This window comes from Hippopotamus amphibius, chromosome 3 (assembly GCF_030028045.1).
Source record: "Hippopotamus amphibius kiboko isolate mHipAmp2 chromosome 3, mHipAmp2.hap2, whole genome shotgun sequence".
In the NCBI taxonomy this organism is placed as follows: Eukaryota; Metazoa; Chordata; class Mammalia; order Artiodactyla; family Hippopotamidae; genus Hippopotamus; species Hippopotamus amphibius.
Genome location: NC_080188.1, coordinates 168,952,234 through 168,973,920, shown reverse-complemented (window position 1 = coordinate 168,973,920; position 21,687 = coordinate 168,952,234). Strand labels below are relative to the sequence as shown.

Sequence of the window (21,687 nt, the reverse complement as noted above, 5' to 3'; positions counted from 1 at the left end):
TTTTTTTTAAATCATGGGGGAAGCTCAAAATCAATAATGTCTAAGAGCTAAAGGAGAACACTACTTGACTAGCATCTGAGGCTGAACCAGAACCCAGGTTTCCGGAACTGGAGCCCACGAAGCTCTTTCCAATAATGCTGCTGTCTCAAGAACTGTATCTTGGCAGCTCCTGGGAACAGTCAGGCACTGACCGGACCACCTGATCTGTGTGATTCCCATCGGCTGGGCAAAGCTGGGCTTTGGGGTGGGGTGGGGGAGGCTCTCTATTTTGAGGAATAGAATCTTCCCATCTGATGTTCTCCCTCTGTTTTCAATGCCTACAATTCTCTTACATATCAGAAGGAAGTTGAGGATTATTCATGGGTGTGACCTTTTTTTTCCTCCCAGGCAAGATGGTCAAGCAAGGGGATAAATGGAAGAGACCCAGGCCCAGAATTTTCCCCTTCCCATTGATCCAGTTTTCTCATCCAACCCAGGTGTCTAATTTGCCTGTTGTTTGCTTTGTGTAGATCCTGACGGGTGAGGACTGGAATGAGGTGATGTACAATGGGATCCGCTCCCAGGGTGGGGTCAGCTCAGGCATGTGGTCAGCGATCTATTTTATTGTGCTCACCTTGTTTGGAAACTGTATCCTTTTGAACATGCTTCTCTTGTGCTGCCTGCCTGGACTAGCCTGTGAGAGGAAGAGGTGGTGGTGGTGGTGGTGGTGATGATAGCAGAGGTGGGGGTAGCACCGGGGTGGATGTTGCTAGGTGTACTAAGAGGCAGGAACGCCTGCTGGTTGGGTAAAGAGGATAAATATAAACAAGATAGAGTGTCACGCAAATGATCAGATATCATAATATCCAAGTTATCACATTATCAACACAAATAAAAATATGTGAGTCTGTTATAGTAAATGATTTGAGATACTATGAGCTGGGGAAGATAAGAGAGGACAAAGATCACTACAGGCTGAAATAGAGACTAGATTATAATAATAATGAATTAATTATGTTTTTTTACTAAAAAAATTTTTTTTTAAATTTTTAACAGAATTTTTAAAAATTTACTTATTTATTTAGTTGCACCAAGTCTTAGTTGCAGCAGGTGGGCTCCTTAGTTGCAGCTCACCAGCTCCTTAGTTATGGTATGCAAACTCTTAGTTGCGGCATGCATGTGGGATATAGTTCCCTGACCAGGGATTGAACCTGGGCCCCCTGCATTGGGAGCACAGAGCCTTAACTACTGTGCCACCAGGGAAGTTCCCCCAAAATGTTTTTTATTGAAGTATAGTTGATTTACAATGTTGTGTTTAGTTTCAGGTGTACAACAAAGTGATTCAGTTATATATATATATATATATATATATATATATTCTTTTTCAGATTCTTTTCCCTTATAGGTTATTACAAAATACTGAGTATAGTTCATTGTGCTCTACAGTACGTCCTTGTTGGTTATCTATTTTATATATAGTAGTGTGTGTATGTTAATCCCAAACTCCTAGTTTATCCCTCCTCCCCCACCCCTTTGATAACCATAAGTTTGATTTTCTTTGTCTGTGGGTCTATTTCTATTTTGTGTATAAGTTCATTTGTATCATTTACTTTTTGGATTCCACATATATGCAATATCATATGATATTTGTCTTTCTGTGTCTGACTTACTTCACTTAGTATGATAATCTCTAGGTCCATCCATGTTGCTGCAAATGGCAATGTTTCGTTCTTTTTTATGGCTGAGTAGTATTCCACTGTGTATATATTCCACATCTTCTTTATCCATTCATGTGTCAATGGACATTTAGGTTGTTTCCATGTCTTGGCTATTGTGAATAGCGTGCAATGAACATTGGAATGCGTGTATCTTTTCGAATTATAGTTTTCTCCATATATATGCCCAGGATTGGGATTGCAGGATCATATGGTAGCTCTGTATGTTAATGTAAAACAGAACCTTCCACATAGTATGTTCTCAAAAATATTAGTATTATGATTAATGCTAATACTACTGAGCATAGCTCACAGTTATCGTACTTGTGCTAGTCATGAGATCCCGTACTAAATGCTTTTCAGGCACCATTTCATCTAATCCTTACCTTATAAGACTTAGAGGAAATAAAGTCAAACAATTACTAAATTGTAAAGGGACGGTAGAAACCAAGTGCATTTAATTCCAAAACCCATGGTTGGTCATGGGATCTAGATCAGGAAGATTTAGGTTTTCATCCCAGCAACACTGCTTACCAGCTGTGTGGCCTTGCGAAAGTCACTTAATCTCTCTGAGCTTCTAGTTTTCACGTCTGAAAGGAAGAAGTAATATCTATCTCCTTTGATAGTTGTGATAACGTTATGTTATAAACTGCAAACTTCTGCAAGATCATTAGATGTTTTGGGGGAGTGGGACTTGCCTTGAATTGGGATCATGAGAGTGAAAAGGGACAGCCATGTGATGCAGCTTATTTTTGCATTTTCCATAGTCTCACAGAGCAGTGATGTTCCTTTAAGGTTTCTGCCCTGAAAACTTCTAGGGGCCAGAGCAGACTGTAAACTAAACATGAGAAACCCATAAAAAGAAAGCGAGGCAGTGAGTCACAGAAATGGTAGGCCAGTTTGTCACAAAGTACCTTATTTTGCCCCCTGGGAGGTTTGATTCAGGTATTTCTTTGTCCTGTGCAAAGAGATGATGTGTGGAAGGAAAGAAAACATATTCTCCATCAAACAGAGTTGCATAACGTCTCTCTTCCTCCCTCCACAGCCCCTGCTTAAGTGACTCTTTGGGGTGGTTTCTGTTCCTGCTGGTGTCCCAGGCAGGAAACGCCTGGAGATGCCCTCCCAGCCTTGCTGAGGCCTTTTGCTTTTCTTCTTTGCCCATCCTTAATGCATCACCCCAGACACACTGCTCAATGTGTTCTTGGCCATCGCTGTGGACAATCTGGCCAACGCTCAGGAGCTGACCAAGGTAAGCATTGTTCTCCGGGGGTCCGATGGTTCTCTAGTGCCATTGGGTGTCCACTGGGCTTTGGGGCTGCTTCTAGAAGTCCGCATTGCCTGGCTCAGGCCTTCCAGGAAGGCCCCTTCCGGGAGCTTGTGGATAGTTGGAGAGCCACACATCCACAAAGGGAGCCTGGTTCGCTTTCGCTGAGTTTGCTGAGTTGGACCAGCCTGGATCTCTCATGGGACATAGAAGATAATCACGTAGTCCCTGCAGACTCCCAAAGATACCCTTTGCAGGACTATGCCCTGGAAAATAAAGAAAACACCAAAGTCCAGGATTTAAGTCCCACCTCTGCTCCTGTGACCCGTGGCTGTGCGACCTCAATCATGTGCCTTCACACTGCTGGGTTGGGGGGTGGGAGGGCCAGGAGCATCTCCATTCCTAGACGGGTCATGATCATCTTGGGGGAAGTTTCAGTGAAGCCAGGTACTGCATTTCTCAAAGAACTCTTCCTTCCTTTCTTCTGAGTCATTTCTTCAGGGGTGGGGGCAATACTAATTGCAATGGGATGGTCTAGGGAGATAAGTGAAAACTTCTCCCTGCATAATACAAATTTTGTTTGGGGCAGAGCCCATAGCATCCTTGTGATGTTTCTGAGCTCTTCCCATGTTACTCCATGATGTGTTGCCTGCTCTTCCCTACATCCTTGAGGGTCTTCTTATCCGCAGGTAGGGAAAAATACCAGCTCTAGTATCTGAAAAGCTGGCTGTGAGTCACACATCTGCCACTTACTGGCTCTTTGAGCTTGTGCTTGACCCCTGGTCTCCATCAACACTGCTTCCTTCATCTGTAAAAAAGAAATGATATATCTGCTCTGCATACTCACAGGAGTACTGCAAGGATCAAGTAAAATGATGTGTGTGAGAACCAGAGCAGGCTATGAAGATGTATGTATTCTTAGTAGCTCCAGTCATTTTACCTGAACTGGCTTTCCTTCATGTCATCGCATAGAGAGACATTTATAAGCAGGAACGTGGGTGAGGGCTGAGGTCCCTGCCTGAGCACTAGGGTGGGGTCACTTAGTTGTGCAGGAAAGTGGGAGTGATGGGAAGTGTGGCGTCTGCTTCAGGGAGCTCTGCTTAAAAGGGTCCCCCTCCATCACTTCCAGACACTGCAGAGCATCTGAGAAGTGTCAGCTCCACAGCCCTGGCCAGCTCCACTGAGGGCTGGGGATTGGGGTAGAACTCCACGGCTCTCCTGAGGAAGTGTGGGGCAGCCGGTGGGGCAGGTTGGAGGCCAGAATTGCTGGCCACACCAGGGCCCACGGGAGGCTGCTGTCTCAAGGGGGCTGGCTGTTGGCCACCTGAGGTGTCTGAGCCAACCTGACCTCACTCTGCCTTGTTTCACCTCTTCCCCTGCTTTCCTCACTGCGCCTGGTCTCCAGAATGCCTTCTGGGGAGATCTGAGGGAGCTACTCTCCATCACAGGGATCACAAAGCCATCTCTGCTTTGTGTCTAGGATGAACAGGAAGAAGAGGAGGCCTTCAACCAGAAGCACGCGCTGCAGAAGGCCAAGGAGGTCAGCCCGATGTCTGCACCCAACGTGCCTTCCATCGAGTGAGTTCTTCCCGCTTCACAGACCCTGGGCTCCTGTGCGGACAGTCAGGTGCTCAATTCCAAAGCTGTTGACTCTCGGGGGCACCTGCTCTGTGCCAGGAAACGTCCTGTGAATACAGCAGTGAACAAGACAGGGTCTCTTTTTTCACAGAACTTCTATTTCAATGAGCAAGATAGCTGATATACACACAGAAATAATTTTAGATGGTGAGAATTGCTGTAAAATAAATAAAACGGTACTAAGGCAGAGGAACAGGAATTGGGTAGAGCACCTTTGGGCGATCCGGGAGAGGTTCTCTGAAGAGGTGATATTTAAGCAGAGACCTAAATGTGTAGAAGTTGGTCCCGTGACATTATGAAGATGGAGGGTCCCCAGCAAGGCCAAGTGTGGCTGGCATGAAGGGAGCAAGGAGCAAGAGGAGACTTGGCTGGGGAGGTCCTGAAGGCCCAGGTGAAGGACTTTAGCCTTTGTTCTAATTACAACCATGGGAAGGCCTAGAGGGGAAGGATGGATAGGGTAGGATTTACATTTTTAAAAGGTCACTCTTCTCTGTGGAGAATGGATTGTAGGGGCCCAGACTAGAGGCAGGAAGACAGAGAATGGCTCTCAGAGTAAAGTAGGTGAGAGTTGGTGGTGGTGTAGACCATGGAGGTGGAAGAGAGAACAGGGAGTGTGGTGTCATGGAGACGTGGAGAAGAACACGCTTCCAGAAGGAGGGAATGGACGGAGGAGCTCAGGACTGTTGAAAGATCACATAAGATGAGGACCGAAAAGGGAGCATTGGGTTTGGCAAAATGAACTTTGTTAGTGACCTTCGCAAGAGCCGTTTCAGTGGCCCAGTGGGAGCAGAATCCAGTTGGAGTGAATGAGGGAGAGAATGGGAGGTGATAAGTTAGAATAGCGAGTATAGACGGTCTTTGAGGATCCAGCCTGGCCCTGTGGCTGCTGGTGGAACCGGCAGGCTGTGGGCCCTGTGGGGGGCTGACCTCTGCGTGGTGCTGGGGGAGGGCCATGGAGAAAGGCCTTGAGCAGTGGCCACAGAACCACCAAATTCTTGTTGTGGCTCCCGGGTCCACATGAGGACTGAGTGAGGGGCCCTGGGGTATTGCTGGGGAGGGTCTGAGACCCCTGGCAGCTGGACCTCTGTCCTGGCCCCAGACTGTGTCATCTATTGCTTGAAACTGGTCAGGAAGGAGCCCTTCTCTGCCCAGAGCTCATGTGAAGAGCTCTGAATGTCCTCTGCCTTACCTTGTAGGAACATTCCAGAGTTAAGTCTAAGGGCCTCCCTCCCCTGCGTGAGAAAAAAACTCCCCCCAAGTTTGTTAAAGATTGATGGAGAAAGGTGAAACAGCTCCTTCCTGCCTAGAATATTCTCTGGGCCTTGAGCAGTTTCTACCCCACTTTCCCTGCGCTCATGAGTTTGGGCTAAAAATATACACACAGGTATGCAAACATGCTCGTGGGTAGGGCTGGCTGTCACTTAGGAGTGGGTGGTTCTATTTACTGAGTTGAGGAAGCCTGGAGGAGGAGTGGGTTTGGAGATGCGAGGGGGAAGGAGGCTTTGCCCAGAGTAGAAACTCACTATTCATGGAACGAAAGAATGAATGAGATGCTGGTAGGCACAGGGCCGTAGGGAGTGAGCTGTGTGTGTATCCGGGCACAGTGAGGTGGGAGGGGTGCTGTAACCAGCCAAGGTAAGCAGAGATCCAGGCTTTGGGTGCAGTACATGTGCTGGGGGAACGACAGGGTAGGTGCGCGCTCCCTGGGCGTTCAGGCAGACCCCTGACTTCCGGACCACAGTATAACTAAGTGAGAATGTGAAAGGACGTTGTTACAAATCAAAAGGCCCGAGTGCTAGTCATAGCTCTGTCCTTCACGTGCTGTAACCTTAGAGAGAGAACCTCTTAGCATCTCAGAAAACCTGTTTCCCCCTCTTTGAAATGAAGAATACCAACCACCCTTCCTGATCCACAAGGTCCTGGGAGGGGGTATGTGAGGTCACATATGTGTGAGTTGGAAAGATGCTTCTCTGTGATTTTAGGTAAGAAGACATGTTAACATTTGTGATGGGATGTGAATCTGGATCTTTGTATGTGCGAGTGGAGAAGTGAAGTTTGAAGTGTGTATCTTATTTGTGTGGAAATTAGAGGTTGGTGCCCTCTTTTGTCTGGCGTGTGTGTGCGTGCGTGCCCACGTGAGCATGCAAGAGAGAGACTTCTTCCATGTACTTACACTCTAATACTTGTGCTCCCAGAGGGCTGACGTTTTAATACTTGAGAATTTGCAAATAGACGGTGGAAGGTGCTTTTCCTGGTGGGTGTGCACGCTGCCTGTCTAGAGCGTGTGCTTCTCTTTCTCTGTGCTTCTTGGCACGGCCGCCCACGTGCACTGCAGCGGCCGATGCTGAGGGGTGCATTCAGTTGGGGAGCTCCCAGGTGTCTCCACAGTGATGTCCACGTCTGTTCTGTGGGTGCTGGTGTGCACTGTGCCTCTTCAGCTCAGACCAGCTGCCTCTGCTCCCTCTGCCCACCGTGGACCAGGCTCCTCTGCAGATGTGGACGTGGCAGTTGAGCAGGGCTCGTTTGCCTGCATGTTCCCCATGGGTGGGTGTCAGTTTCATCAGGGAAGGAGCAGCATTTGCCAACCTCCCAGGCCCAGGCGGTGCCAATTGGGCCAGACTGGGTTTGTCAGCCCAGGAACTGGGGCAAGCTCATTCCGTAGGTGTCCCAGACGTGTCATCCTCCACCTGACCACTGACCCTGTGCTGACAGCTTCATTTCTCCTGTTTGCCTTTGCGGGTGATGCCTCCACCCTACCATTGACCTTCCTTGTGTTTGAAAGGACCCAGCACGTGGGTCTGTAGGAGAGCTTTTTCCCTGTGCAAGGCCAGGAAGGTTAATACTGTGCTTTACCCAGCTGAATAGATTGAACATTCAAGACCCCTGGTCGGGGCCACTGCATTGCACACATGCAGGGGGCGCCACTCACATCCTGAGGTATGTGGATGGCAGCCCACGGAGTGGTGACCCTGCCTTTGGCCGTGGGCTACTTGGTGGCCTCGATGGCGTGCAAGGCAGAGCATGTGTTCCCTGCATGTTGCTGAGATTGGAGTGATGAGCTGGGGAGTCACACCCTTGTGAATATCTTAGAAATGATCATGGGGGGGGGGGGGAAATACAGTGCTTCGTCCAAGTTTACAGGGTTTCTAAAATAGGTCTCTAAAGGATATTCAGGTGAATGCGTGGGTGCCCGTGGGGCTTGATGACTGAGTTCCTGAAGCTGTTCCCTCTGAGATGATAGACCCTTTGCGTGCCTGCATGTTTGCTTCAATACTAGATCTGTGTGTCTGCACGCAGCAAGGAACCAAGGCCACTCCCTTGGAGAGTGGAAGATTGGGAATCTACAGAGGGCAGCAGGCGCATAGGGGATTCTGTGCCTCTCCCTGGAGATCGGCTGGTGGCCGTGGGGCTTGCGGGTCCTAGAGGTCGGAGTGAACTGAACCTGTCCGTTTTTCTTCCCCAGAAGAGACAGAAGGAGAAGACACCACATGTCGATGTGGGAGCCACGCAGCAGCCACCTGTATGTGTGTACCGGTTTGCGTGTTTGTGAGTGGTTACGTGTGGGCGCGGGGACGCTGTGTCTTTGTCCTTGCCTCGGACGGAGTGGCAGCGGGCGTGCACTGTCAGTGTGTGCCGTGGCGTGCGTGTGTGTTCCGTGCACATGGTTTGTGGATCTGCCCCTCCGCACCTTTCACCATGTGCCTATCTCAGTGTGCGTCTCAGGTATGTGACCCAGAGCGTAGTTTGCTCTTCCGTGTGGCCCGTGAGTGGGCAGGTGTCGGCGTGGGTTGTTAGTGCCGGTGGGGTGCCTTCCACGCAGGCGCTTGTGGACAGCACGTGTGGGCCCCAGTAAGGATGTGTGTGGGCACACGTGAGCGTCCCCTGCACGGACTCCAGGTGTGCGCCCACAGGTGTGTGTGAGTGCAGGCATAGGCTTCCACCCACCCTACCCGTAGGAGCCCACTCTCTGTGTCACGTTTGTGGGTTCCTGCTGCCACGTGAGTGCTCAGCTAGGCCCCTGAGCTGAACTGTTCGACGGGGGGTTTTGAGTATGCGCTGCTGGTGGTCCCTGGACATAGAGTCCCGTGGATTTTATTAGTGATTGTGGAGACCCCACTGCATCCCTGCGAGGGGGATGCCAAGACTTTTTGTAACATGGGTCTGCTCGCCACTGTCATCTGTCACTCTTTGATAGTACCTGCCCTTTGAACTTCTGAGCCCTGGCTCTCCCAGGCTGTCATCAGAAAGGGAAAGGAGAAGGAGAGGAGGAGGAAGGAAAGCCTTTCACCTTGAACTAAGGGCCACTGGTGGGCACAAAAGAGGTACAGGTTGGTGCCCTGAAAGCAATGGGGAGCCGAGGCACGAAGATGTGGTAAGCCTTCGTACTACTGCCCTGGGGACTGGGACTCAGCCCTGGGCTGGCCCCACCCCCCTCAGCTACTACAGAGCAGGAATTAGAGCGGGAAACCCCACGGCCTGGGGGGCACTGGTCCAACCACCCACGCGGCCTCTCGCATCTTTCTGTGCTTCCTGTCTGCAGGTCCTGGGCTCTCCTGTTTGCTCCCCCCACCATGTGTCCCCCCATCCCGTGGCCGCTGAGGGCTGGCCTGTGCCCCCTGTGGCCGCCCTCCCTGGCCTTAGCCGTCAGTTCTGACCAAGCCCTCGCCCTCTCCCCTTTGCCAGGAGGGAGCGGAGGCGCCGACACCACATGTCGGTGTGGGAGCAGCGCACCAGCCAGCTGAGGAGGCACATGCAGATGTCCAGCCAGGAGGCCCTCAACAAGGAGGAGGCCCCGCCCATGAACCCTCTCAACCCCCTCAACCCCCTGAGCCCCCTCAACCCGCTCAACGCCCACCCCAGCCTCTACCGGAGATCCAGGCCCATCGAGGGGCTGGCCCTGGGCCTGGGGCTGGAGAAGTGTGAGGAAGAGCGCATCAGCCGCGGCGGCTCCCTCAAGGGGGACGGAGGGGACCTGTCGAGGGCCCTGGACAACCAGAGGAGCCCCCTGTCCCTGGGCAAGCGGGAGCCGCCCTGGCTGGCCAGGCCCTGTCGTGGAAACTGTGACCCGACCCAGCAGGAGGCCGGGAGCGGGGAGACCGTGGTGACCTTCGAGGACCGGGCCAGGCACAGGCAGAGCCAGCGGCGCAGCCGGCACCGCCGCGTCAGGACAGAGGGCAAGGAGTCCTCCTCCGCCTCCAGGAGCAGGTCTGCCAGCCAGGAGCGGAGTCTGGATGAAGCTGTGCCTGGCGAGGGGGAAAGAGACCACGAGCCCAGGGGCAGCCATGGGGGCCAGGAACCCACGATCCAGGAAGAAGAGCGATCCCAGGACCTACGGAGGTAACTTAGACACAGGAGCATGCTGGAAGCACGTGGCGCAGCTGACATTAGGGGTTCTTCAGTGTAAGCCTGTCTAAGCCTCAGTTTCCCCTTTTGTAAAACAGAGGTGATGATAATGCACCTTTTACGAGGTGTGTGTACAAATAACAGCAGTGGCGTCCGTCCCTCTGAAAACTAGGGCATCTCCCATGGGAGTGGGTAGTGGGTAGGTGGATGGACGGACGGACGGACGGGCGGATGGGAGTAAAGGCAGTGGACACTGCCCATGCACCTTAGCTTCTCTGCCTGGCTGGGCAGCGTGGGAAGCAGCAGATGCTATGTGCTCTCCAGCAGGACAGCTTGGGCTCCCCTCACCTTTCCGTCTTTCCAGGCTCATCAGCCATTTTGGAACAGCTTCTTGATCTGAGCATCAGCTGTCTCCTCCTGTCTCTTCACAGGACGAACAGTATGATGGTGCCCAGAGGCTCTGGGCTGGCAGGAGCCCTCGATGAGGCCAACACACCCCTCGTCCTGTCCCAGCCAGAGCTGGACGTGGGGAGGGATGCAGCGCTGACCGAGCAGGAGCCGGAGGGCAGCAGTGAGCAGGCCCTGCTGGGGGACGTGCAGCTGGACATGGGCCGGGTCATCAGCCAGAGTGAGCCTGATCTCTCCTGCGTCACGGCCAACACGGACAAGGCCGCCACCGAGAGCACCAGCGTCGCTGTCGCCATCCCCGACGTGGGCCCCTTGGTGGACGCGACCGTGGTGCCCAGTGAGAACAGAGCCCCCATCCCCTTCCCCACACCACCCGTCACACCCAGGGCTGGGGGAGTCATGGGTCTGGAGTCGTCCCAGGAAAACGGTATGGGAGACCTCACCAGTGGGATGAAATCGTTCTTCCACACTAAAAAAATAGCAGTTTTATCCCAGTTTGCAAGAAAACTAAGAGTTTTCTCAATCTTAAATTTTGCCTATAAAATGTCCTTAAGCCTTTGGCCCCTGTGACCATCCTAGCTCTAGAATCTTCAGAGAGATCACAAGTGATTTTTTACCCATTTGTATATTCCGCTATTTGATTTATTGTATGACTGTCTGATGGCATTCCCTGGGACTCCCCCCGACCCCACCCCAAGGTGCTCTGCCCTTTTGACAGTTAGGGGGCCATTGCTGGAACAGAAGATGGCAGGTGGGCTCAGGCCAGCCCTGGCCCTGCTCAGTGCGTGGCCTCCAAAACCCTGTGTCTCTCGAGGCTTCAGTTTATCATCTATGAAGCGAGAGCATTGAGCCAGATGACCTCTGAGATCTTTCCCTGTGCTAACATTTTATGAATCTCTTACTCTTATCTACTCCTTTTCTCCTAGGAGCTTTTAGTCACTCTTTCTCCCACAGTTCCTGAAAGCAATGGATGCTCATCTGCGAGACCTTAAAGGGAAACACTCTGGTCCCTGCGCTGACCCCACACCCATCTCTCCATTAATCCCACCATCCACCCCGTCATCACTGAATTGTGACCACAGGAGTCCACACTTGCTTTTTTTTTCTCTTTTTCCTTCCCCATATATTTTTCTCCTTTCACAGAACAGTCCTCTCTCCCTGTTTTTCTCTCTCCCACTTTTCAGTCTCCATTTTTTCACCTTCTCAGAGTATTCTTCAGAGCGCCAGTACTACTTTAAAAAGTGAAATCTCACATATCTGGTGCCCCTAGGGTTGACTTGGGCAGGCACGTCTCAGGATCTCAGACTGACAACCTCTCTGGCTGTCTTATTTAATTTTATGTTCTAATAAGGAAGTGTCTTGGACACTTTCTTTGTGAGACACAACGTCAAGAAAGGTTGACCCTCCTCTGTTCTCATTCTGGGGCTAGTCCCTGGCCTTGGTTGTAGGTAAGAGCATGTTATCAGAGGATTTTTGGAGACTTTGGGTGATTTACCTTCTAGAAGGACCTGGAAGAGGTCAGGACCTCCGAGATTTGCTACTTACACAAGGTTCCAGGACAGAACCATTCACTGAATGGGAATGTGGGGAGAGGTTCCCCTGCCCCACTCTCATAGCCTCATCCTCTCTGCCACTCACCCCACACTGGGGCTTGCGTATGGAAACAGAGAGTAGAGGCCCAGCAGCCCCACTTGGTGTCTGCCTCTTCATCCTCTCAGTCCTGGGATGAAGTCACGGGCCCATATTCGCATGAATATTGCATTCTCGTTTCTACATTAATCATGACTGGAAAAAGCACGGCCAGAAAGGCAGCCGCAAACAGAGTAATGGTTTCTTAAAATCTTCCATGGCAGTGTGATTTCACTGAAAGGAGGTAGAATTTTGAATTGGGAATGCATACCAGCTGTATGACCTTAGGATATGTCCTTGAATTCCCTGAACTTCAGTTTTCCCATCTGTAGAAGGGAAATAATAATATATGCCATTCAGGGTGTATCCGTGTGAAAAATGCTGTAAGTAAATATAGACAAAGAATCCAGATTTTAGACATAAATAAACTTTGTAAACTTTACAACAGAAACAACCATTCTGTTTTACCCAGGGAAACATGATTATTATTTATATGGCAAAAAAGGCTATGCCACCTGAAATTAAGACAGGGGTAAGGCTACGGAGAGAATCAGGGCTTAACTCAGTGTAATCTAGCAAACACTCCAATGTTTTCAGGCACATTCCTGGCTCCCTCTCCCATCCCCTCCATCCCAAGCCCAGTGGAAAATGAAGGGCATCGTTCTGCATGTATCAAGGTTTCCAAAGATTTCAACACGTTCCTCTTGCAGTCAGCAACAAGACTGATGGAGAAGCCAGTCCCTTGAAGGAGGCAGAGATCAAAGAAGATGAGGAGGAGGTGGAGAAGAAGCAGCAGAAGAAGGAGAAGCGTGAGACGGGCAAAGCCATGGTGCCCCACAGCTCAATGTTCATCTTCAGCACCACCAACCCGTAAGACACCCTCCATTGCCACCTCCCTTTGGTGCTGGAGTAAACAGCCCAGGTGTGAGCCAGGGCGGGGTGACGAGCAGGAGGGATGGGGGCCCAGTCTTCCTCCTGAGCCTTCCTGGTGCAAGATGGCCAGACATCTGCAGACTCCAGGTGCTCACTAGTTGAGGCGGGTCATGGAATTAATGAACAGCCTCTGAACTCTGTGCCCATAGTCTAAAGAGTAATTTAAGACAGTATAGCATAAGAAATGTCGTGAGGAAAGGACCCTTCACCTACTCTTTGGTTAGTAGGTTGGGGCGGGAGGTGGGAAGGAAGGAAATCTGCTTGGGATGTGTCACCAAATATTCCACAGGTGGACAGAGAATAGGGAGCCTAGGATCACTAGATCATCCATTGGATGCCCTACATGTGAATTTTGAAGTGGGTGTGTCCCTCAGAGCAGAGGCCGAGATGGGGCTGGCAAGGAAGAATGTGGAAGGTTAGATTTAGGAAAGGTGGAATTTCCGCCTTGGAAGTGAGCAAGATATACGCGTAGACCAGCTTCTAAGCCTAGGACGATGAGAAGGCTTTCAGTGACCACGTGGGCAGTATTCAGGTATGGTCCTGAGAGGGGAGGAACGTGGGCTAAGAGATGTCAGGCCAGCCATGGCCAGGACGCGGCCTATAGAACAGTCACTTTAATCAGAATACCTGAGGCTCAGGGAAACCTGTTGCTGCTTTCATCAGGAGTCTTAGAATCAAGGTCCGTTTTTATGTTTCTTGGCTCTGATGATTTCCTTGGTATGCCCCGGTTTCTGTACAGTGGGGGAGTAGACACTGAGACACCGTGAAAGCGCCGTGTGGCCACCCTGGCGTGTGTCGTCTGATGGTGGCTGCTGCTCCCCACGGCTCAGATGTGCTCGCGGATGATGTATCTTGGCTTGCGCACTGCAGCCTCTAACCAATCTGATTACCTTCCCCCACCGGCTGCAAATCAAGGGTGGTGCCTGAGAAATTAAATTCCCCTCCCCGTGGCTTCCTCTGGCCAGGGCCTGGCTGTCTGGAAGAGGCTGATGTGCGTGGGGGCGGGGAGGACGGATGGGGATGGGAGGCAAGGGAGGCCGGCTCAGCGGGCTCATCCGCGCCCCGCAGGATCCGCAGGGCCTGCCACTACATCGTGAACCTGCGCTACTTTGAGATGTGCATCCTCCTGGTGATCGCAGCCAGCAGCATCGCCCTGGCGGCCGAGGACCCCGTCCTGACCAACTCGGAGCGCAACAAAGTGGGTGCATGAGGGCTGATTGCCACCTTCCGTAGGGCTCTGATACCACCCCATCCGAGGCCCTCCCATCCCAACATTAGAGACGAGCTAAGGAAGCTTCCTGTTGGATGGGAAGGGCTTGAGAAATTGCCTGGTCCTATTCCTCAGGGCAAAATCTGAACCATTTCAAGACCAGCCCCCACCCCATCCCTGACTCCCCAGCCACACTGCTTACCTTTATCCTCAGCAGTGGGCCTCACACCCAGAGCCAGCCAGGGCTTTGAAAGGGGGTCTGCAGTCACCCGTGGTTGGAGGTGAGGTCTGCCCTAGGGGCGTCGGTGATGTGGGTGAAGTTGGGGAGCTGCAGGCCCCACAGGAAGCTGAGACACCTCCTGGAGGGCCAGGATGGATATCAGGAGGGGTGAGAGGGGTGGGGAGGATTGGAACTGACCAGGATTCCAGCGAGGGAGAGATGTATGGGGCAATTCGGACCCAAGATATTAAGTTCTGACCATGGGGAGGGAAGGGCCAAGGACTGGTCCCCGGGTCACATGGCCCCAGCAGTATCCATGGCTCCTGTCTTCCGTGCATCCGATGAGCAGTTACAGCTCTGAGCTGCTGTTCCGCGGTGGAAATGAGCGGGGCTTGGAGTGGGTGTGCAGGAGAACCTGTGTTGGAGGGGTGTGTGTAGCCTGGTGGTCTCCGCCTTATGTGTTTTACAGGTGCTGAGGTATTTTGACTATGTTTTCACTGGCGTCTTCACATTTGAGATGGTTATAAAGGTAAGAGCCTCTGGAGCAAACCTGGGCCCTGGGGCTTGGCTGGAATACCTGTCTGCTTCTCTAGTCCCGTGCCCTTCCCCAGGGCTGTCACCTCCTGACCAGTGACAAAACCTCAGTGGGGCCTTTCCTGACCCCTCCTCCGGCCTCAGATCCCGGTGAGGTCTGTCGTGGTGGAATGTGGCTGCCTGGATCCACTGAGATGGGTGCAGACCTGTGGGCATGGCCCAGGGAGAAGGCAGGCCCCCTCTCAGGCAGGCAATCGAAGTCCTGCAGGCAGGAGACTGTTCTCACCTCCCCAGCGCACTTCCTGATTTGAGCCTGGGTACCTGCCAAGGCAAAGGGTTAGGTAGGTAGGGATGACTTCCTGGCCTTATTCCCAGCCATACTCACTGCCCACCACTCTATTCCCTGACACCCTAACACCCCACGTTACCATCTTATTCCCATTCTCAGCCTCTGGGATTTTTCTCACCTGTGCATAGGCGGCAGTGCCTGGTGCTCTGAGCCACTAGTCTAAGGAGGGATGTGGTGGGTTTCTAGGAGCCAAGGAGTCTAAGCGAACTCTGGTGGCTATGAGAAGGGCCTTGGGCCTCACGATTAGGTGGAGAGAGCCTGCGGGACCTGTCCTCCTGCTCCTTGGGTCCCTGTGTGGAGGCATTGCCGTGGGGAGCCCAGGGCTCAGGGCACGTGTGACTGGCACCTCCTGGGCTCATCGGTGGCTGTTCACATCCTTCTGCAGATGATAGACCAGGGCTTGATCATGCAGGACGGGTCCTACTTCCGAGACCTGTGGAACATTCTGGACTTTGTGGTGGTGGTTGGTGCATTGGTGGCCTTTGCTTTGGCGTAAGTAACTCTTTTTTTCTCGTTCAATTCCCTTCCCTCCCTCCTTCCTGAGACTGGCAGATCTGAGGGCTTCTCCAGGGCCAGTTCACTCAGTGGTCCCAGCAAAGGCTGCCCTGAGAGTCTGCTTCCCAGCTGCCCCTCGACAGAGCTCCTGAGAGCCTTACAGCTTCAGCTCACACACCCTGAGTGGTGGGACTGGTGGAGGAGGAGCAGAGTGAGTCTCTAGGGAGAAGTCAAAGGCCCTGGCGTTCCTCCCTTTGAAATGAGTGAGCCTGGGCAGGCCCTCACCTGTGTGCCCCTGGGGGCTCAGTGCGGGCCCCAGGGACAGCTGAGGTACCCTTTCATTTCTTGATTCCGTCAAACAAAGGATCAGCTTGAGAGAAAGATGCAGCAGGTAGAGCGGAGTTCGAGAATCACAGAATCCTGGGTGTGGGGAGATTCTCTGCTCGTGGGCAGGAAGGAGGACCCCAGAGCTATTCCAGGGACATAAGAAGCATGTTAATATGTTGAACTCCAGAATGAAAGACTTTCCCAACCTTCCTTGGTAACACACTTAGGAAAACAGTCTCAAACCATTCAGGTGACTAACCATGTTCATTACATTACGGTTTTGTGTTTTTTTGGCTTGTTTTTGGAACATTGATCCAGGGAAGGGCTCACTTCACCCTTCAGGGTGTAGCTAGGAAGTAGGCATATTGTCGGGGCCTCATCCCTCAGCTGGTGGGTAGAGGGCCCCGGAAGATGAGTGGCAGCCTTTTGGGCTCTGTCTGTACCTTGTTCCACTGTTGAAGCAGCTTCACCGTCTCCTGGGTCACACAGGAGAATTCCCTCCAGCCTCTCGGAGTACAAGAGAAAGAAAGCCAAGTCTTCTAGGCCAGACGAGCTACACTGTGTGATGGGGCACGAGGGAGGCGTTTGGGAGCTGCTGTCGCTGATGGCAGCTACAAAAGGGAAGGAACAGAACACCTCCATAGGCTTGACCTTCCCAGGTCCAAGTGGTCAAGCAGGGATCATCCGTCCCACCTTCTCCCCAGACCCTGTCAGCTCCCATCCCTATCCACCTGGCAGAGAAAGAAATGCAGTGAGAGTTAAGAAGGAATGTTCTTCAAATGGCCGAGGGTGGGAAGCTCTCTGTAGGAGAGAAGAAAGGTCCCCAGCTGTGCTAAGAATTTGAGACCGCCCAGAACCTGGAGGTAGACTGCGTCCATTGCTGCTCCCGCCATAGGGGACCCTCCAAAGGAGAACCAGGCTGAATGTGACTTGTGACCCTGAGCTGGCAGGCAGGATAATTCCAGTGTCCCTTGTCCTTATTTGCACCAGTGTATTTACCTCATCAGAGTCACGTGGAGTCACGTGTGCCCCTCACAAGGAAGCCTCCTATTAGACGTGTCTGCGCTGTTCCCAAGGAGATTTTCACAAAAGTGTGGTATTTTTTCCAAGCATCTGGTCCCTGTATGGACTTGCATAGCAAGATAAAAATAAAGGCGACTCTGGTTCTACTAAGGGGACTCCCAGCTCCTCTTCCTCCTCCTCCATGGAAAGAAACACCAAAGTCTGCCTTCGTCCTAAGGAGGTCCGCCTTTTTTTTTTTTTTTTTTTTTTCCGTCAGAGATCAATCTTAGCCCTGAGTTTTTAAAGTCAAGTTCCCTTCTCATTTTACCACCTCATTTGTGTACCTTATCCACCATATTGTTCTTCCCCCTTATTTTGCTCTCAGTAAAATAAGTTGTCTCTCTTTGAAGAAACAAAGGTCAAGGAGACAGAAGCATAAGGAAAGAAGCCACCTCGTCTTGCGGAAGAACGGAGCTCATTGGGGTCACAGGGCAGAGAGGGAGGAAGCGGGCGGGCTGTGGAGTCAGGGAGGCCCAGCTCCTTCACTTACCAGCTTCATGGCCTAGAGCAGCAACAAGGTAGTGACTCGCTTAACCTCAGGTTCTCATATCTGGCATGGAGACAAAATAATGCGTGTCAAGTGCTTAGCCCAGGGCCTGACCCGGCGTGAGCGGTCAGTGAACGTGAACTCCCTTCCTTATGCTTCCCTTCTCATCACGTCATGAAGTCCAAATACGGAGCAGAATGTGTGATGAGGCATAACGTAGGCACATAGTTGAAGATGAACCGAGGCTGCTTTCCAAGACTTGGTTGCTGTGCACACACACCTGGCCTGTGTTGGCGGCACTGGGGAGGAGGCGTGTGTTAAAGGAAGCCTTGGCGTGCCCGCCCCGTGTCCGCAGTGCCGCTGTGTCTCCTTAGATCCAGAGCAGTGACGACGGGCTGGAGGGTTGTCATCTGTCTTGTTCTTTCTTTGTGGCCTTTGAAACGTAGTGGTGGTAGCTTTGGTGCTGGCGGGAGGGGAAGCCTTAACAGCCCCGGAGCCAAAGCATCTCTGTTGGTCCTCAGAGCAGGTACAGTGCAGGGAGCACCAGGAATCCCCTGGTTCTGGGGTCCATGCACATGTGATGGATTGAGCTTTTAGTGATGTCACTTCTTGAACTTTTTATTCATTTCTCTCCAAAGTGTAAGTGGTACTTGCTGCTCCTGCTCCATCCACACCCTCTCTTTTGCTAGCATCCTTCTAAGCTTGTCATGCACATTTCATCTCCCCTTTCTCCTGCCTATGGGACAGGCTCACACACCCTGCCCCCTTCTCTGGCCTTCATTATGTTTGCTGAGGTCCCGGTGATGCTTTCTCTTGCTCATATGCTCGTGCTTCCTAACTCTGTTCTCTCCCTTTCCTCACTAAGGGCACAGAGAATTCAGCTCTCCCATCACTTTGGTAGGGTTAGCCAGGGTCTCCCCTGCCAGCAGAGTGAGGGCCTGCCCTGGGATGAGTTGACATCGAAATAAGGCCTGTGTACCACTGAGTCAGGGGCTCAGGCCAACAGGAAACCACATGTGAGTTTTTCCGTAAGCTTGTCAAGGACCTCACTCCCTGTGGATACACTTTCATTGTCGTATCCCATATTTTTTGCCCCTAGTAATGTCTACCATTCACATACCCTTACTCCTGCTCTCTCTCTCTGTCTGCTTGAAATTGAACCTCGTGTTACTGAGGCTTCTGTGAAGGCTGTTGCTCAATTTGAACAGAACTGTTGGTGATTGCCATGGTAACACCTTTCCATGGCTCCTCAGACATGAGAAGTGACTTGGTATCCCTTCCACCACTGGCAGCCAGAGCCTTCTCAGAATGCTGCCCAAATCCTAGGAGCAACACTGCTAACTAGGGGGAGAAAATGGCCTCTAGCTGAATTTTCAGAGAAAGCTGAGCCCTTCATTACAGAGGTCTGCACCTGCTATCATGTATGTTTTCTAGAGGCATATATGTTGTTTATATAGTGGCTGAAGAGGAATCTCTCTTCTCTGTAGCTGCATACATCAAGTGAAGGGATTCTTTATAATGTAAACTTGACAAATTCCACCTGGGCACTTTATTGACTTTTGAGGAGGTGGGGAAGGGGGTTTATTTTCTGAGTGTGGGCATAGCAAGAGATAGGAAAATAAATGGAAAGGTACCTATACTGCATCTTTCCTGTTCTTTCCAGTCCGCTTTTACATTATAAAGCATTTATAAGAACACTCAGGTCTCCCTCTGTAAGCCCGATACCCGAGTAGAGGGGGGCAGAGTTTCGGCAGAGGTTGACTTCGGCTCTCCCCACATCCTACTGCCCTCACAACACCCTGCTTTCTGGGCCACATGGAGACACGGAATGTTTGCCAACTGTAAATGTCCTGACTGTGCCTTTTCCTCTCTGTGGTTTGAAGAAAAGTCTGGTGAGTGACTGGGTCTGTGAAACCTTTCTCTTTTATCTGTTTCTTTTTGAAAAAGAAGGATTCTTCTCTTTGATAACTGTCATCCACTGAAAGACCGGAAACCGCTTTTCCCACTTCTCTCACACCCTGTTGCCATCCCTTCTGCTTCCCGGCCAGCTGGCTGGGAAAGCAGAGATGATTCTAGCCTTGGCATTTCTGGGTATCTGCTCATTGGGCCCTTCCCCTCACTTTGGGCACCCCCCCGGCACCGAGTCAGCTGTCTTGTAGGGAGGTAATGTGTCCACTATGCAGGTTTGAGTTCATGAGCTTTATGGGATCCTGCCCAGTGTTGGCGATGCTCTCTGGCCCTCAGGCTTCCGGTCTTCCATATTTATTGAAGGGCTTCAGGCAGGCGTGTGGGTGGGCCCAGCATCTCAGGAGGGACCACAGGGAAGGACAGGAAGGGTGCGATCTTGCACTCCAGCCCAGGCCCCTCCCCATCTTCCATTCCTGTTGCTCTACATGTTCCTTGACCTGCTTATTCAAGTCACCAGGTGAGCTGTCCTGGGTTAGATTCTAAATAGTAAATTCGCAGCTTATGATGGCTTCTGAACACAAACAGTTTAAAAGAAAAATAACTAGCATTTCTGCTCCTGCCTCCTCCCCAGCATGGGTCTGTGCATCAGTCAGAGTCAGGCAGCCTCTCAGGCAGCTGATGCCAAAGCTTCCCGTTACCATTTTCCATCATAGCAGGGCATGAGGTAAGGTCAGGGCTCCCTGGCACGCAGGGGACCCGGATCACAGCCGCACTTGGCCTTTCATTATGCAGTCCTTAGCCAGAAAAGAAAAGCGTGAGTCAATCTGCCTCTTGATGCCAGAAGGAACCGGAATTCCCACATTAGCTTTTATTGAAGTATGTCACTTTCCTGACACTTGACACTCTGCCCCAGTCTCCAAGATGGATAAGGCCTTCTGAATGCATTCAGAACCGGCCACGGCAGCAGAGCTGGTTCTGAATTCATTCAACAAAATACACAAGCACGGACAATTTTAGACTTGGAAATGGTACTCTGGTTCTGGTTCTGCATTTGAGGCTTTGTGTTTGTGAAGGTGGGAGTGTGCACACATGAGAAATTAGAACTGAAATGCTGGTACGTGCTCACTCAGCGGAGCTTGGTAATAATAGAACTGGCATTTCCCCTTTCATCTGCCTGACCCTTCCTCTTATCCTTCGCTGTCTGCCTGTAACTAAGGCAGTCCCCTCAAACCTCAAGTTTTGCCCATGGGGCTTCTTTCTTGACAGCCCCCCTTCTGTTAAAAGTGAAAGGGGGGTCTCCCACAGGAAGCTGTGACTACTCATTAATCTTATAGGGGGAAAGGGTGGACAAAGTCCCACTCCATGCAAAGAAGACCCATTTACCTCTGAGCCAGACAGTTCATCCAGGTCCACTGCTCTGTGGAAGAGAATGAAGGATTAAAATTAAATTTAGCCGTCAGGTAGCCCATTAACTGTGGATTTAGGATGCCAGCTGAGCTGGAATTGGAAATTTCCAGCCGTGAACAGAAAGAAGGATGTCGTTGCTTAAGACTCTGGCCTTAGGAGTCACCTCAAAAGTGACTTTATCTGACTTTGTGTCGCAGCAGGGACACTGAAGATGATTAATGGCCATGGACTCTTGGGGTTCCCACGGCTGTATTTTATACCTTAGCTGCCTTGCAAACAGGGTCTGGGAGGGGATAGGAGGGTCATAGTGGCAGCCACATGGAGGAAGTGTCTCAAAGAAAGAGATAAGTTCCCAGTCTACCTGCTCTTGTCTTTAAGCCCCAGCGTGCATGTTTTTTGATGAACACTGGAAAATGCAGTCTGTTACAAGTGCCATCGGTGCTGCTGGAGAACCCTCTGGAATGTGTGCTTGGGGACCTTTATCATATGGAGACAATGAGTGTGAATGCCTGAATATTTCTCTTGATTAACAAGCACAAACTGGGGAGATGGTTGGTTGCAAATAGGATCTCAGAACCAAGCAAAATGAAATGGTCCAATCCACATGGTACCTGAGAATTTGGCTAACCAGACTCAGATGCAAAAGCACCCAACACAGAAAGGTGAGGCTTCACAGCTGTGGGAAGAGCCCAGTTCTGCAGGATTAGTAGAAACTCATCCCGGTGCCCCCCAGATTTGAAAGTAGGTTTTAGAGTAATTTGGGTCAGAAGATTTCATGA

At 51.4% G+C, this 21,687-nt stretch overlaps 1 protein-coding gene across 1 annotated transcript in view; it reads left to right on the top strand.

Annotated features, from left to right (window-relative positions):
- The window catches only part of CACNA1E (calcium voltage-gated channel subunit alpha1 E), an 89,417-nt gene that overhangs the window by 10,459 nt on the left and 57,271 nt on the right, over positions 1-21,687 (top strand). The window contains exons 9-18 of the mRNA XM_057726047.1: positions 510-627; positions 2,876-2,943; positions 4,439-4,536; positions 8,060-8,116; positions 9,280-9,933; positions 10,371-10,684; positions 12,687-12,846; positions 13,978-14,107; positions 14,809-14,868; positions 15,608-15,714. Of these exons, the coding sequence (XP_057582030.1) occupies positions 510-627; positions 2,876-2,943; positions 4,439-4,536; positions 8,060-8,116; positions 9,280-9,933; positions 10,371-10,684; positions 12,687-12,846; positions 13,978-14,107; positions 14,809-14,868; positions 15,608-15,714 (1,766 nt within the window). The remainder of the gene's footprint in view (positions 1-509; positions 628-2,875; positions 2,944-4,438; positions 4,537-8,059; positions 8,117-9,279; positions 9,934-10,370; positions 10,685-12,686; positions 12,847-13,977; positions 14,108-14,808; positions 14,869-15,607; positions 15,715-21,687) is intronic.